General features: G+C 46.6%; 1 protein-coding gene across 4 annotated transcripts in view; it reads right to left on the reverse strand.

Annotated features, from left to right (window-relative positions):
• LOC126532035 (uncharacterized) overlaps window positions 1-14,446 on the reverse strand; it is a 96,295-nt gene that overhangs the window by 18,243 nt on the left and 63,606 nt on the right. For all 4 annotated transcript variants that reach the window (XR_011893836.1, XR_011893835.1, XM_072287814.1 and 1 more), the window contains 4 exons: window positions 13,789-13,901; window positions 11,256-11,782; window positions 5,369-5,567; window positions 5,171-5,278 (listed from right to left, as the gene is read on the reverse strand). Coding sequence is in view for 2 of the 4 variants with exons in the window: in XM_072287814.1 (XP_072143915.1) it covers window positions 5,171-5,278; window positions 5,369-5,567; window positions 11,256-11,782; window positions 13,789-13,901 (947 nt within the window). In the remaining 2 variants the exon portion in view is untranslated. The remainder of the gene's footprint in view (window positions 1-5,170; window positions 5,279-5,368; window positions 5,568-11,255; window positions 11,783-13,788; window positions 13,902-14,446) is intronic.

A 14,446-nucleotide genomic window follows, 5' to 3' on the forward strand; every position in this document is an offset into this window, starting at 1 on the left:
CACGTGCTTGGAATTTTCCGGTAGTTATATGTATGCGGCCCACCTTTTCATTTGCCTCCTATACCTTAATGCAACACTATTTATGTGGCTCAAGAATAACATTTACAATAACAATCATTTACAATCAGAAGTACAGCTCATTGTAATGAAAGAGCTCACCGCTCACTGAAGGAATTCATAAACATGATCGCGGCTTTGGATTGGAAAATTCCGATTAAAAATGTTCCACGACGGACTACACCTAGCCACCTTGGTGTCCCGTTGCAACAAAAATTCATGAATAAGTTGGTGACAAGCCGTTGTGGAAAGCTCGCCATCAATACGTTTGTACCAAGAGACTTCATCGGCAGTCGAGTACTAGATCACACATGGGCTAGACTGACAGCTCTCATAGTGAAGTTCAGGTCTGTATGTCGGCCTTTCCATCATAAAGAATCAGTCGATAACTGTACTCAGCAAGAATAATTTCAAATGGTACATTCAGGACAGACATATATGCTTTGGCCTGTAGCTTGGCTTGGTGGGACATTTGAGTTTCTTTTGCAAATGTTCTTTCTTTCTTTCTTTCTCGCTGATATTAGTATCTATGCTTATACCAAAGGCATTCTCACGTCGGAGGTGAGTTTGTTCAAACGAGCTTCAACTACAGTAATAACTCGTTAACTCGAACTCGCAGATCTAGAAAAAATGGTTAAGTCAAAATTTCCTGCAGCACTAAACCCTTTCCCGTACGTGTTGTGTATTTTTATTGCCCTTTATCTCAAAGTATATTTGGGCCAACTTGCAGATATCTCGAAATCTTGACTGAGAGTGGAACAAAAACTCCGCTGCAGGACCAGTTATCAAGATTTGCGCGAGGCTGCCACACCTACCACAAAGTGGACACTTTCCCCGAATGTGAAGTCGGAACCTAGCAGCATATTAAGGGGGGATGAGGGGATCGGAACTAACTTTTTCATTTTTTATCTTAGAGTGATGAAATTTGGCATACAGGTTCGAAATAGCATCAAACAGACAGCTGCAAAGTTTCACAATCATATCTTCAGTAGTTTTTATTTTATCATTATTTATATATTGCTCACATGTTGCTTGCTCGTGGAAAGCCTAGCGTGACAGCAAAATGGGTTATGGGTCTGTAAATGTTTTTAATAGTTACTAAGAAGTATAGTCTAAGTCAAGATTCTCTTAATTTCTTTTTAAATTTCTCTGCTCTTCTTCTAAACGATATAGTATGCACCTTCTCTTTATGTTTAGAATGTATCATGCTCCAATTATTGTGTAATAAAAAAATGGTGAGCCTAAATGGTAAATCTGAGACTGTCTTGACATAAGGCACACTTCACCAATTGCAGCAAAACAAACAGGATTAAAATCCGTGCTCCCATTGCCGTGCTATGCTTTCCACGAGCGAGGTGATAAGCTCAAAACAAACTTTTGAGAAAACAAGCCTCAAAGTTCCATACTGGCACACACTGTCTAGAATGCTCCTGCATTGTAGAATTTGGTGTCCTTGGCAGCAGGTGACTTCTTAGCCCTCTGTCCTTTCAGGAGATGGACTTTGTGTGCCTTCTTCATTCGCTGGGAGTCTTTCTCGACAGCCCGCTGAAGAGAGAGGGCACCAGGGCGCAGGCCCAATGTTGTGCACAGGTCTGAATAAGCTTTCAGACTGCCCGAGTTGTACTTTGAAATTGCCTCGTGCACTGCTGTTTCCACAGCAAACAGTGAGGCATGCTGGTCTTTTGATACTAGTGACCATATCACTGAATGGAGACTCTCAGCCGCGTTTTGAGTTTTGCCTCCTCTGCACCGGGCCAGCAACTGAGGGTCTGAGAGGCGCTGGTACACAGGCAGGAGTGCTTCAGCAACTTTAGCTGAAAGCTTGTACTTGTGAGCTGGTGCTGGCTGCCCTTCTGCCTCAGCTGACCGGTGGTTGCACCAGCTAAGGGGGCCAGGGGGACACAGCTCATGATGGGGCTCATCATCTGTTGATGTGATGTGGTAGTACGTTGCCATTACTGCCCTTTGCATTTCCTCGACTTCCGAGTGGTTCCGCAGAGCAAGGCCATAGTAGTTTGTCAGTTTTTTGATGAGCTGCTGTGTCAGGCCCCCCTTTCCACCTAGTGGCTCTCCTTTCTTTGCCTTGGCCACCAAAGAGCGAAGTGCAGCCCCCATTCGTTTTTTAACATGATTTATGCAGTCCTCTTTAGATAGCTGCACAAAACCATAAACTTCTTCATCACATAGAGTGCGAAACATGCGGCTGTCCCCGTCACAAACTATGTTTGTGTAACGTAGATCATTTCTGCTCAAGGAGCGCCTGAAGAGCTGTAGTGCAGCCTCAACCTCCATTCTTCCAGAATTCACATCAGTGTTTTTCTGGCACTGGTGTTGCTGCTTCCATTCAGCATAGTTGGGGTCACTTTCTGCTGGCTGTCGGCTGCACCCAAGGCAGAAGTTGGACAGAACTATGCAGTCCAACACAAGCCCTGTATGGAAATCAATTATACAGCCTACGCCGGTATGGGAGCTGTGGCCGCGTGTCAACCATGTGCCATCATACACTACTGTAATGTTCTTTGAAAATGTTGTCTCCATTTCAGTGTACACCTTTTTCACTGCCTCTACAGCATCTGTGAAGATGTTGTGTGCAGCTGCCGCTGCGGCAGGCTTGAAAGTCTTTTTGAGGTGCCCATCATATGTTTTGTGGTGTAACCCACGATGCGAGACATTCATGGTGGCCCAGAAGTCATTAAGAGCAGTTGGTCCTTTCCCAATGCTCTTTATTGCTTGCATAGCTCTGATGTTGACCTCGAAAGCTCTAGAGCCGCTCTTCCTTTGTGAGGACCACTCAGACTGTAGGGTACTACCACAGGAAATGCATGAAAGTACCATCTTCACAGCTAGTCCCAGTTCAGTCTCGCGGTGCACTGCTAGGCCGGGCTGCTGACAAGTTGGGCAAAGCGGGGAACCAATCAGCGAGTTCAAAGCAGCAACTTGAACAAGCATAAACTCCTCTTCTGGAGGTGCGGGAATGGCATTTTCCTGTGAGCCAGTCAGCCCGAACTTGCGCTCCGTTGCTGAAACCGCGCGAAGCGATTCGCGAACTCTCGACGCTTGCAGTTCTGCAGTTTCCGCGGACACAAATCGTGTTTCCAGGTGAGCTTGAATAGTGCGACGTTCACTGGGCGAACAGTCAACACTGCGATGAGCGGCAAGGTCGGCCGCCGGCGCATCCGCGGCAGCGAGCGTGCGCCCGCGTTGCAGCTCCGTCGAAGCGCCGGAACTCGTCGATGGCATGGGACTGCCTTCACTGGCGGTTGTTGGCTGCGGAGACATCTCGGCGTTGAACGACACACCGCGGAAGCGAGTCTCCGATGCTCTGCAGTCGGGCGGCGATGACCGCTGCAAGCTCACTCCGTAATCTGTGCTGGACGAACTTGCGACGGGACGCTCGCGTACGGCGAGACTCACTGGCATGTCGATCGTCACCGGTGAAGTAACACTGCGCCCGCGCTTCGACGGCAAAAGATCATGGTTCGTCTCACTATCGCTGGCTGGTGCTCGACTCGGCGCAAGATCCCGCAGCACGTTGGGCGAGAGATCGCACAGCACGTTGGGCGCGTACTCCGCCGATTCTGAACGGACGCTCGGCTCGGCCGAACCACCTGCTGACAATCGCTGCTTCTTCCTTGCTGTGACGGGCTTGCGTTTCCGCTTCCCGTAGGCGTGCTTCGTCCGGTACTTCTTTTCGAACGTGCGCGGATCCATTGCACGTGGCCGACGTCCTCGAAACACAAGAGAAGGAAAGTCCAGAAAGGCTTCCCAGCAGCGGACAAAAGCAGACGCTCCTTGCGCTCCTTGCCTCGGCCGCCATTATGGCGCGGCGTCGACCAATGAGGAGGCGCCTTACAACGAGCCGCGGCGCAGAGCCAATCGGGGCGCGGCAGCCATTGGCTGCTCCGTGCTGCCACTCTCCTGTTTTTCTTTTTTTGTGCGCTTGCTGGCTGGCAGGGAAGGAAGGGAAGGGCTGGGACAAAGAGTCAAAGAGTCGGGCTTTCCAACGATACCAAAATGGCGGCGCTCCGTGGCGGGAAAGCCGAGCAGTCGCGCGTTGAACTTCGCGGCTTTTTCGCGATTTCGGGCGGATTTGTGGACGCCGGCACCGACAAATATATTTATTTTAAGTGCTTAGAGTTTGTTTTTCGGTGAAATATTTCAGTACAAGATAGAAATGATGCTGTAGATTCTGAAAAGCGTACTTTTCAAAAATCGATTTTTTTCGCGAAAATCGCGATCTGATCCCCGCTTCCCCCCTTAACTTTCTTGAGCAACCATGTGGCACGTCATGCGACGCGAGAGACGTGCGCAGAGGCAGGCCCTGCAAAACAGCAGGCTCGACTCTTCATGTAGAGCATATGGTTTACCATATCACAGGTGTGGTTCCCCTTTTATCTTATTTTATGCAACACACGTGGCCCAGACTTTTTTTATTCTATGCAATGTAGAATAAAAACACACGGAACTGACTTGCTGGGAACGGTGCCACAGAAAGCCACGTGAGCTTTCACGAGTACATGCTATGCAAGCAGGATTTACCAGTGACAGGCAAATTTACTAACGCCAAAATTGCTGGGATGGCTAGAAACAGAGGGGACAGTAAAGACAATGGCAACAACGATGAAGGACCTCAAGAGGTGCCGACATCAGCCTAAAGAAGAATCGTACTGCCTCTTGCTGCGAAATAAAGTTGAGCGCAGCGGCGGGAACAATTGGCTCATGCGATGCATGAAGCAGCTCGAGGAAACCTTTCTAGGTCCAAGTGCTACCGCAAGACAGGTTAACCTTGCGCAGTATTTCTGTGTGGAATAAAATGGCATTGCCACAAAAATGGAGCTGGTTGATATTTCTGGTACCAGTTTAGAAGCTCTTGTTGAAAAGCTGGTCAGTATTGGTGAATTCTTTAGAAGGAACTTGACTTTCCAATGCAATTTCTGCAACTTTGCTTATCCTGAATTTTTTCCGGTTTTTACTAATTCAAAATTAACGAGGTATTACTGTATAAACTTAAACATGTTGCTGTGAGCACACCTTGAACTCCCTACTAAGAACCGCTCTTGCAATGAATTTCATGCAGCAAAACCTAGGTGATCAAGCGACATAGTGAATGTACCTCTTCAAGTGATGAGAAATCCACATGCAAGATTTTAGGATTGCAGAGTGGCCATCGCAGGTTATGTAGTGCTTCTCGAGCTTTGACAGCATCTTCCTCCGATACATACTGAAATAGAAAAAAAATTCATCACATGCCATCGTTTTAAGTCTTCTATGAAGTGTCAGGAACAACATGTAAAAATAGTGCAGCACTTACAGTTACAAAACATTTGGATTTGATCTTGTCAATCCAGAACTCCGAATCAACAGTGTCTCCAAATTCTTGAAGCAACTGCTTCAGCTGATTCAACGTAAAAGGCCGCACAAGGTTGCGCACAAATAAAATTCGGCTCTTGGGATTCCTTGGTGGGCTTGCCAACTTGCGCTGGCCCACTTCATCCTTGCTTGCAGCAGGCCTGCAGACAGGCACACTAGTTAACAGCTTACTACAAAGAAAACTCTCCTGGGACTTATAAGACTGAGCAACACAGAGGAGCCCTCCTTTTCAAAGCACATTTCTCAGCTCAAATGGATATGACAAAAAAATTTCTCCAATCATTTAATCAGAGTGATCTTTCTTTCTCTATTGTTTTGTCACGTGTTTGGCAGTAGAACCAGAAAATCAGCAGGATGGCAAAGCACTGCAACACAAATCTAACCCCACAGTTTTAAATGAAGCAATTTTATCTGGGCCAGGGCTTAAGAGAGTACAGACAAAACATTTCAGACTGAAGAAGTTTGCGTTCTTCAATTCCTCTTTATACATAGTTATATCTGGCCCAGAAGTAATGGCAAAAGTTGGAGAATACATTTTAATACAAGTTTAAAGATCACGCAGGCTCCCAACCTCACACTACCGCATGCTGTGCCAAGACATTAACAAGTCATCTTCCAAGGCTTCTAAGCTCTCTGTGACATTGCATGAGGACTGCCGACATCACCAATCAGGATTCTTGCACAGATTACAACAGGAGGAGATGCAGCTTTGCTGCCGAGCTTGCTTGACTCTTCGCTTTCCTGCATGCACTGTCAAAATTAGAGTGGCATGTGTTTACAAATGAAAGCAGACTATCATTGATTGACTGATTGATTCAAGGGTTTAACCTCCCAAAACAACACTGGGGCTATGAGAAATGCCGTAATGGAGACGCGCACTACAGCCTGTTGCCACCGTCTGACTTTGCAATTACCCTCATTGCTGTTATCCAATGTTGCTAGTGATTTTCTGCAAGCTGAAATTGTTGCCTTTTGTGGGTCAAAACACAACAGCACTGCATTCAGCAGCAAAGGCAGACATAATGCATAGATTAGCCATATGCAACTTGTCTGTCTTCCCTGGTACGTTTGTATTTTCTTTCCATACCCCACGTCTTTTTAACCAGAAGCAATAGGTTCGACTGGTAACAAACTGCCATAAAATGAAACCAAACGTGGCTGTACCTCCATTAAAAGCTTGGGAGGAGTAACTCGAGCACAACCTCTGCTGTGAAGTCTGGAACAAGAACCAGCCAGGTGGCTCTTTAGAGCACTGACAGAGCGCTGCCAACTGGGCAGGTCAGTATATGGGGTGATCATTTTAAAGTTTTCCAAAATTGTTAAAGATCACCTGTGGCAGCTAGCATAATTTTTGTCATTGAGCTGGATTATTCGAAGAGGTAGACCTTACTAGCAAGATAACTATTATTCAGTATAAGAATCTTTTACTATGAAAGGTGAACATTAATGCTGTCACCAGCATTTGATAAAAACATTTCTCTTTCAATGAAGAGGCCACTCTCGACTATAAGTACAAGCATCTCATACATCGCAGGCATTGTGGTAAGGGTCGTTTTAACACTTTCGTGACCGCACTTATTCCCATCGATAGCATGTTATTGATGGTTACACATTGAAATTTTGGGGCTCTCCAAGCGCTTCTGGACAGCCAGCACCATCTAATGGGTTAAAGAGGAACTATTTTACCATGTGGGGATATTGAAAGCGCTATCATAGTCAGGGTAATGAGCGCTTGTACTTTTGAAGGTGGCATCGATGTTGCGTGCCGCTGCTTCATGAAAATGGTGAATTTCGACGGTTTCCGATGCATCTGGGCTTGGATTTCCGGATGATGGTACAGCATTGACTTGGAAGATGACCTCCATCCGTCAGACTTTAGTACGGATGGTAAAACTACCAATGTTCCAGCGGTCACGAAAGAGTGCAATGCACAGGCCCAATGCATAGAGCACTATGCATTGGGCCATGACTGAGTGATCGTCTGGGAATACGCTTTCCTTGCTTCAAGAACGATGGTTTTGGTGCCACCAGACAGGCATTGTGTGCGGATTCGGCACCGGACGTAGATTTAAGCGAAGAAGCTGTGTAACAACGTTATTGCAAAGAGGGAGTGATGAATGTCCAAAGTAAATAAACAAACAAAGTCACAGTTTCGCCCGAAAGCAAAGCATTGATCGCGATAGCAAATTAGCAGACAGGTATGCCAAGTAAGGATAGCAGTGTTATCAGCCATATGAAGTTGTAAACACTAGCTTACTAACGAAATTAACAAGCACCGTGTCACACGCACGGAAGTAACATGAACATATCTTCCTTGATGACCGCAGAAAGTCGGTGTCAAAACGTTGGAGTGAGGAAGCATGGCAGCAACAGCGAGCGAATTGACCTTTGAGCTGTCTCTCGCTTCAACGCGAACTAAACATCAAAAGCACAGTGCGTATGATGCTACTGGCACTGAACGCACTTTGTCCACATTGCAGATCGCTTTGAAGATGTGGCTTGCATGAGCGTGCACTTTGTCCGCATTGCAGATCGCTCTCAAGATACGGTCCCCGTGTGGGTGCACACTTTGTCCACATCGCCTATCGCTTTCATGATACGGCACTCGCGTGGCCACACAGTTAACAGCAGCTACTGCAGTAGAACCCCCCTCTCCTTTGCCTCTCCCCTGTGCCTTGTGCACAAGAGACGGCGCATTTCCTGCCCCGCTTTCCTCCCTCCCTCGTGCGCATGATATTGAGCCACGATCATCAGCTGACCCTCACAAGTCAAGTTGCCACCCTATTGCAAAAACCACTGTCTTCCAGTGCCCTCCAGTGTGAAACCAGGGCATGTTTTGATACTGGATTGCACTGGAGATGCTGGTGCTCGCTGGCAGTCACTGGGACACCAGCAAGAACGCTGGAAAAGAGCTGGGTCACACTGGACGAGACACTGGTTTCAGTGCTATGATGCTGGGGCGCACTGGTTTGTGCTGTAAACGCAATGGTTCTCGCTGCAGTTCGCTGGCTCGCACTGGTAACTGGCTGGTTGCGTTTGTGCCGCACTGGTTCATATGCACAAGGAGTATAGGCACTGTTGAGCATTAAATGCTTTATACAATTTCATCACTAGATACTAGTCTCTTGTTAAATAATGCTACATTGTGGGGTCATAAAAGTTTATTTCGTGTCGCAGGTTGGAATAAAGGTGCGTGATCACACACCTTTCATGGTTCATGCCCTGTTTATGCATGGATACCTGACAGTGAACAGCACTTCCGTTTTTTGCATTTCCGTTCTGGGCGGATAGCTATATGCATGAAAGAAATTCCGCAAATGCAAATGACGGTTCGTTTTTTAGTACTTTGTACACAACCAATGACTGTGAGTTGTCGCTGTGGTCACAGAGTTGTGGAGTCGACACGAAATCCAGAAGTTGTTCAGACACATTAAATGGACTGCCAGGAACCCTGCCGCTGATTGATATCGCACTGATAACAAAGCTGAGGTGATTCATGCGCTTCCACTTTCCTTAGTGTACTAAAAGACAACAGATAAAAGGCTCTGAGGGCCAAATACACACATTTTAGTAACCACCCGATACCCATACCAAGATCATTCCTTTGCACCGAAGCTTAGGCCTAGCATATCCGCCAAATCCGTCTACACGCTATGGGCCCGTCTGGGCTCAGAAATCAACAAGTCTAACAAGAATAAATCACTATATTTCAGCTTTCGCATATGTGTTCTTAAACAATATTTTCATGCCTACAGTGTCAGCACAAGAAGATGAGCGGCGATGCGACGCATTATAAATATATGTATGTGTACCGTCGCCGAAGGCTGCTAGCACTAGTCTACGCTTCTCTCACGAAGATATGCGACTTGACAGACATGTCGATTGAAACTGACTGTTGAACAAAGTAAATGTTGCACATCCCTTCCACGAAGAACAAGAAACGGCCGTCAAACCTGGCAGTACAGTCGAACCCACTTATAATAATACTGGCTTTAACAATATATCGGTTATAACAATGAGAAGCTGCTGCACCGTCAACATTTGTATGCTTTCCACAGTGAAATAACCTGCTTACTACAATGCTCCGATGCCGCGTTATCGGCTATAACAATGAGGTTTGGCTGCTAGGTGTCCGAGCCAAAAGGTAGTGAAATGCGAAATCATTGAAAAGAAGAAAAGAAAACCAGAAATTCGAGCCGCTGCACGATGGGCCGCTGCTCCAACAGCTGCCGCGCGCTCGTTTTCTAGCGATCTGCACGCGCCTCTCTCCCGTTGCCCTTCCACCCCTCCGGACACGAATGGGCTGCACCCACAGCTCTACGCCGCCCCAACCTCCAAAACACGAATGGACCGCACCAACTGCGCTGCTCGCTGGCTCCTCATTCAGCGCAGTTCTGCAAACAGCTTAATCGCTCGCGCTGGTCTTCATTGTTTGCGTCGAAATCGTTCCTGGCCACGCAGTTTCTCACCCCCGAAACGGAAGATGGCTGATCCGCCTGCTGATCCTCGGCAATGCACGACGTTGCCGGTGAAGAGAAAGCGCATGGCTGTAGATTTGGAAACTAAGTGCTTCTAACCGATGAGGCGATCGTCATGAACGTGCTTGCATCAGATAGCGACAGCAGCGATGATGCGGTAGGGCAGACTGCCTCAACGTTGTCCTCACAGGAGGCCCCGGCAGATGATTATGTCCCTCCGGGGCTTCGTTTTCGCGAAGAACCTTCCGTTGCACTATGTGGAGCACCTGGATGCCTTGGAGAAAGATATCGGCAAGCTTTGCAAGGCTGACGGACATAGGGTTCTCTCGTGCAAGCCAGTGAGAAGTACGTGGCGAGATGCTTGTGGCGATCTCGCCTCAGCGTTCTCTCTGGATTTCTTAAGCTGACAGGCTGCCGTGCCAGCCTTCAAGCAATTTTCAAAAGGCCCCTTTTGGGGCCACCAATGCAATGCTTTGGCAACACTTGCATATCACTTGCCACCTGTGACCCCTCTTTGCAGTTGTTATAGCAGTGCTATTCTTTAGCGCCGACAGCCACGGCTTGTTACACGCAATTGGTGCACCCAGGAAGCAGTTAAACGAGTGAACACAATCAGCAGCCAGATGGAGGAAGGTGGTGGGGAGGGGCACTGGCTCCCTGACATTACAGTTTTCTCCAAAACAGCTCTGCCATCCTCCTATTTTGATTTTTTCATGCAACCTGGTTATAACAATTATCGGTTATAACAATGGAATTTTCATGGAACCTGAATATTGTTATAAGCGGGTTTGACTGCAACAGGCCAAACAGCATCCCAGGTCGGCGGTTCATTTAGGACTTTTTTTAAAGTTAAAATACAGCGCATTACACGCACTAGAGCAGCTTTTCGCACCCCTACCCAGCATCTCCCAGTATGCCCCGCCTGCCCAACATACATCCCAGCTTTTAGAGCGCGATACTGGACCCATAATCCGGCATGGCACTGGACACTGGATTTTGGAATAGAGCAGCCTGTGGTGAAACAGCAAAAGTCCATTTTATATGCCCAACTTTGACAAAAATTGCCACTAATTTCGTCCACTGTAGCCGATAGTCCGTTGTGTTGCGGTCCGTTAAAAGTAAACTTCGGTGCGCTAATATAATAGGTAAAGCAAACTAAAGTTGAAATATGGTCCATTATATCTTAAAGTCTGTTGTACATGGGCCCGTTGTATTGAGCGTAGACTGTATCTGAAAACAAATAAATTCAGTACAATATATTGTAATATGTCCTTTAACGAGTTATTTGTCTTTATGTTTTTGCATCTGACTAACAACTCCATTATAAATATTTGAGATTTGTAAGCTTACCTTTTAGACAAGGGCGCTCTGTCAGAGATCACACGGAGAGCTTTGCGCTCAGCACTGGGTGCTGTAATTGGCGACGCTCTTTCTCTGGCCACTTTCATTTCCTTTGTGTTTGCATCATGCCTTCCTAGCTTATCATCTCTACTAACTTCTCTCGGAGGTTGGTCAGCTTTAACTGCCTTCTCCTCCCTGCCAAGGGGCTTTTCCTTTTCATCTCGAGGAATGCGCTCACTCCTGGGCAATCTATCATCTTTAGGTTTCTCATCTCTCGAAACCTTCTCACCCTTCGCAGATTTCTCACTGTGACTAGGCTCTCCATCTTCCCTCGTTTCCTTATTTTCTGTCTTGTCATTGCAGGGTGGCACTTCTTCACTAGTAGCTTCATCATCTACAACCTGGAGTTTGACTGGTGGCTCATCAGACGTCTCCTCAAGCTCTGCAACTGGCGACTCTCCGACAGATGCAGTGACATGCTCCTCTTCAAGCTCTTTGGGCTTGGACAGTGGCTCTTCAATATCAGGTATCAGGTCCTGCATATCAAAAATGAGGTAAAAAGCTCACAATGATGTGCTTTTCCTAGCAAATCTCCAAATCTGCAACTAATGTGCACAGCTTAATACGTAGTCAAAATGTAACACAGCTATGCTGCTTATAGACTCTTACAGCAGTTTTCATCAAGCCTGTAGGAGAGGGGGCCACCAGCTCCAATGCCGACACAGTCAACAACCAATAATTCCAACACTAATAATACAGCCAGCTTTGTGGCACCACCACTGGCCCCATAGAAAATGTATAAGAACGACCGAAATTATAGACACCTTACAGAGCACCGTTCAAAATTCAGACTCAGCTTGCATGGACATGTGCTAATTTCTTCATCAATATTTTGGTTCTGATACATCGCCAGCATGGTCATCAGCTATATTGTCGGAGGGGGGGAGGGGGGGGCATGCACGCACCCAATGCATAGTACACAGGCGTTTTTTTTGCATTTCACCCCCATCAATATCAGCATGGGATTTGATTGAGTGCAAGGAATGCTTTGACGAACTCCTTGTTTCCGCCGATGAAGCCAACAAATAGCTGGCGATGTTCACCAAGTTCTACGGGGCCCCATATACCCTTCTGGGTAGCTCTTCTAAAATGTAGACGCCTTTGAAACTACTTTTTCGATGTGGTTCAGTTACAATGAGCTTTACAGTGGCAGCGTGGATAAGCTTGTCTCCTGCCTGCAAAAAAATTACGACATGCTAGGCTGTACACAGCATGTCCCCAACGTCACCAACCAGGTTACAAAAATTTTTTTTGGTCACCCATTTACATTTCTACGCGAAGGCACACAACAAAGAGAGAGCGGCTTCCTGTGAAAAGAAGCACCTGAAGCTCAGGCGCATCACTTAGCAGAGGCTGACAACGTTCTGTTTGAACTGCTTGTAAACTTTCTAAACAATTTCTTTTTTTTTTCATGAGAACAAAGAAGAGCACCAGCTCAGGTGTGTCGTGTAGCAAAACATCATTGGTTACTGAGAATGGTTTCGAATTCTAAGCCACTCTTCAAAAAACGAGTTGCTTGCAAAAGCAGTGCGCTGAAAATAAAATTTTTGCTTCCGGGTTACCACTGGGAATTTTCTTGCCTTAAGTTCGATAACCAGATAAAGCAAGCTGCATTCTACCATCGACGCACACTCAATCGGATTGTTACCTCAGCGCATTTTAATTCGTAAGGAGCTATGCTATTCTGCATATAGCAATTTGCAGCCATGAACGAGCGAGCATTATATATATTGCGAAGCTGTCTTATTTGTTATTGCATTTCTGAAAGCGCGCGTGGATGATCGCATTCCATGCAGGACCCCTGCGCTGCGGCCGCTAGCCACAGTCGCGGCCGACATGCATGCGTGTGGCAGCGCGTCCTGGCAGTTTCCTTCTAAAGCGCCACGCGAGAGCCGGCGCGTTCATCACACTTCCCAATTCTAGCCACTGCACCGAGGCGAACGATGGAGACTCTAGTGTTGCTAGCCGTGGACTGTGGTATTCGCCTGCTAGCTGAATGAGACTATGGCTACTAAGGCACCCAACAACCTCGTCAGTGTAATGAGCGGTGCTACGGTTAACAAAATAATGCCAACCAGGGTTTCCCTACTACTTTCTTAGTGCTATGCGCCATGAACTTCCAACAGGATTGGATTGGATTTTTTGCCAACGTGGTCAGACGAAGTGCTGGATGCGGATAGAAATGGGGTACAACTGCAATTTCCGGGACACTTTCCTGCCAACCGTTCAACCGGAAGAAATGGTCAAAATCTGGTATGCTTGGCAGGTATGCAGATGATACAGGGGTACATCTTGCATCACAACCAAGATTCTAAATACAAGCTCCTTTGCCTTCTCCTTTTCAACACCTTAGGGTACCACAAGCTTGGATGCTTTAGTTTCTATTGCTATGTTATTCTTTAGATGCACTGCCACAGTACAGCTGGCAGTGAGCAACCACAAAGATATACTTTGCTCTCAAGTGCTAAACATGCAAACATACCTTCAGTGCAGCAGTAGAAATGCTTACTGAAGGACCAAGAACAACATTTGTGGAGCCCCATCTGCGCTTCCGCTGTGGCCGCTCCTCCTTATCTTCAGAATCCTTTTTCAAGGCTGAAAATAAATGTACATGTTGTCAAATGTACTGTTTACTACCACCTTGCAAATCACACTTTTTCCACACAAACTTTTAAGACAAAAAACAAGGCAGCTTTGAAACAGCTTATCTACAGCTACAGCACATGTCTGGAAAATCGAATTCCTATTGGTGCCGGAAGTTTGGTCACAGGGTCTATGAATAAGTTTAATTTCTAAAAAAGCTTGGGCCTACAGCCTGCAAAGCAAAGCACTAACTTGGTGAATTCCAAGCTGTGCGGTGTAGCAGGAATTCATTTTTTTTTTTAGCGCCAACAATGCCTACCTGTAAATTGTGGCCTAGCACAAAGCACGAAGACCACACCAGTGGTGGTCCAGCCAGTTTAGGATTTGGAGCAATTTTCAGAGCTGGAAAAATGTCGTTCTGGAGAAGTTTTGGAGCAGAAAAATTGGTCGTTTTGGAACACTGAGTAGTACAGCAGTCATCTGTAGCCATTTGGCGAAGCTTATTACTGTGCAATCAGTAAGTGCTCCTCAACAATGAAGCAAGACACAAAGCCAAC

Source organism: Dermacentor andersoni, chromosome 1 (assembly GCF_023375885.2).
Source record: "Dermacentor andersoni chromosome 1, qqDerAnde1_hic_scaffold, whole genome shotgun sequence".
NCBI lineage: Eukaryota > Metazoa > Arthropoda > Arachnida > Ixodida > Ixodidae > Dermacentor > Dermacentor andersoni.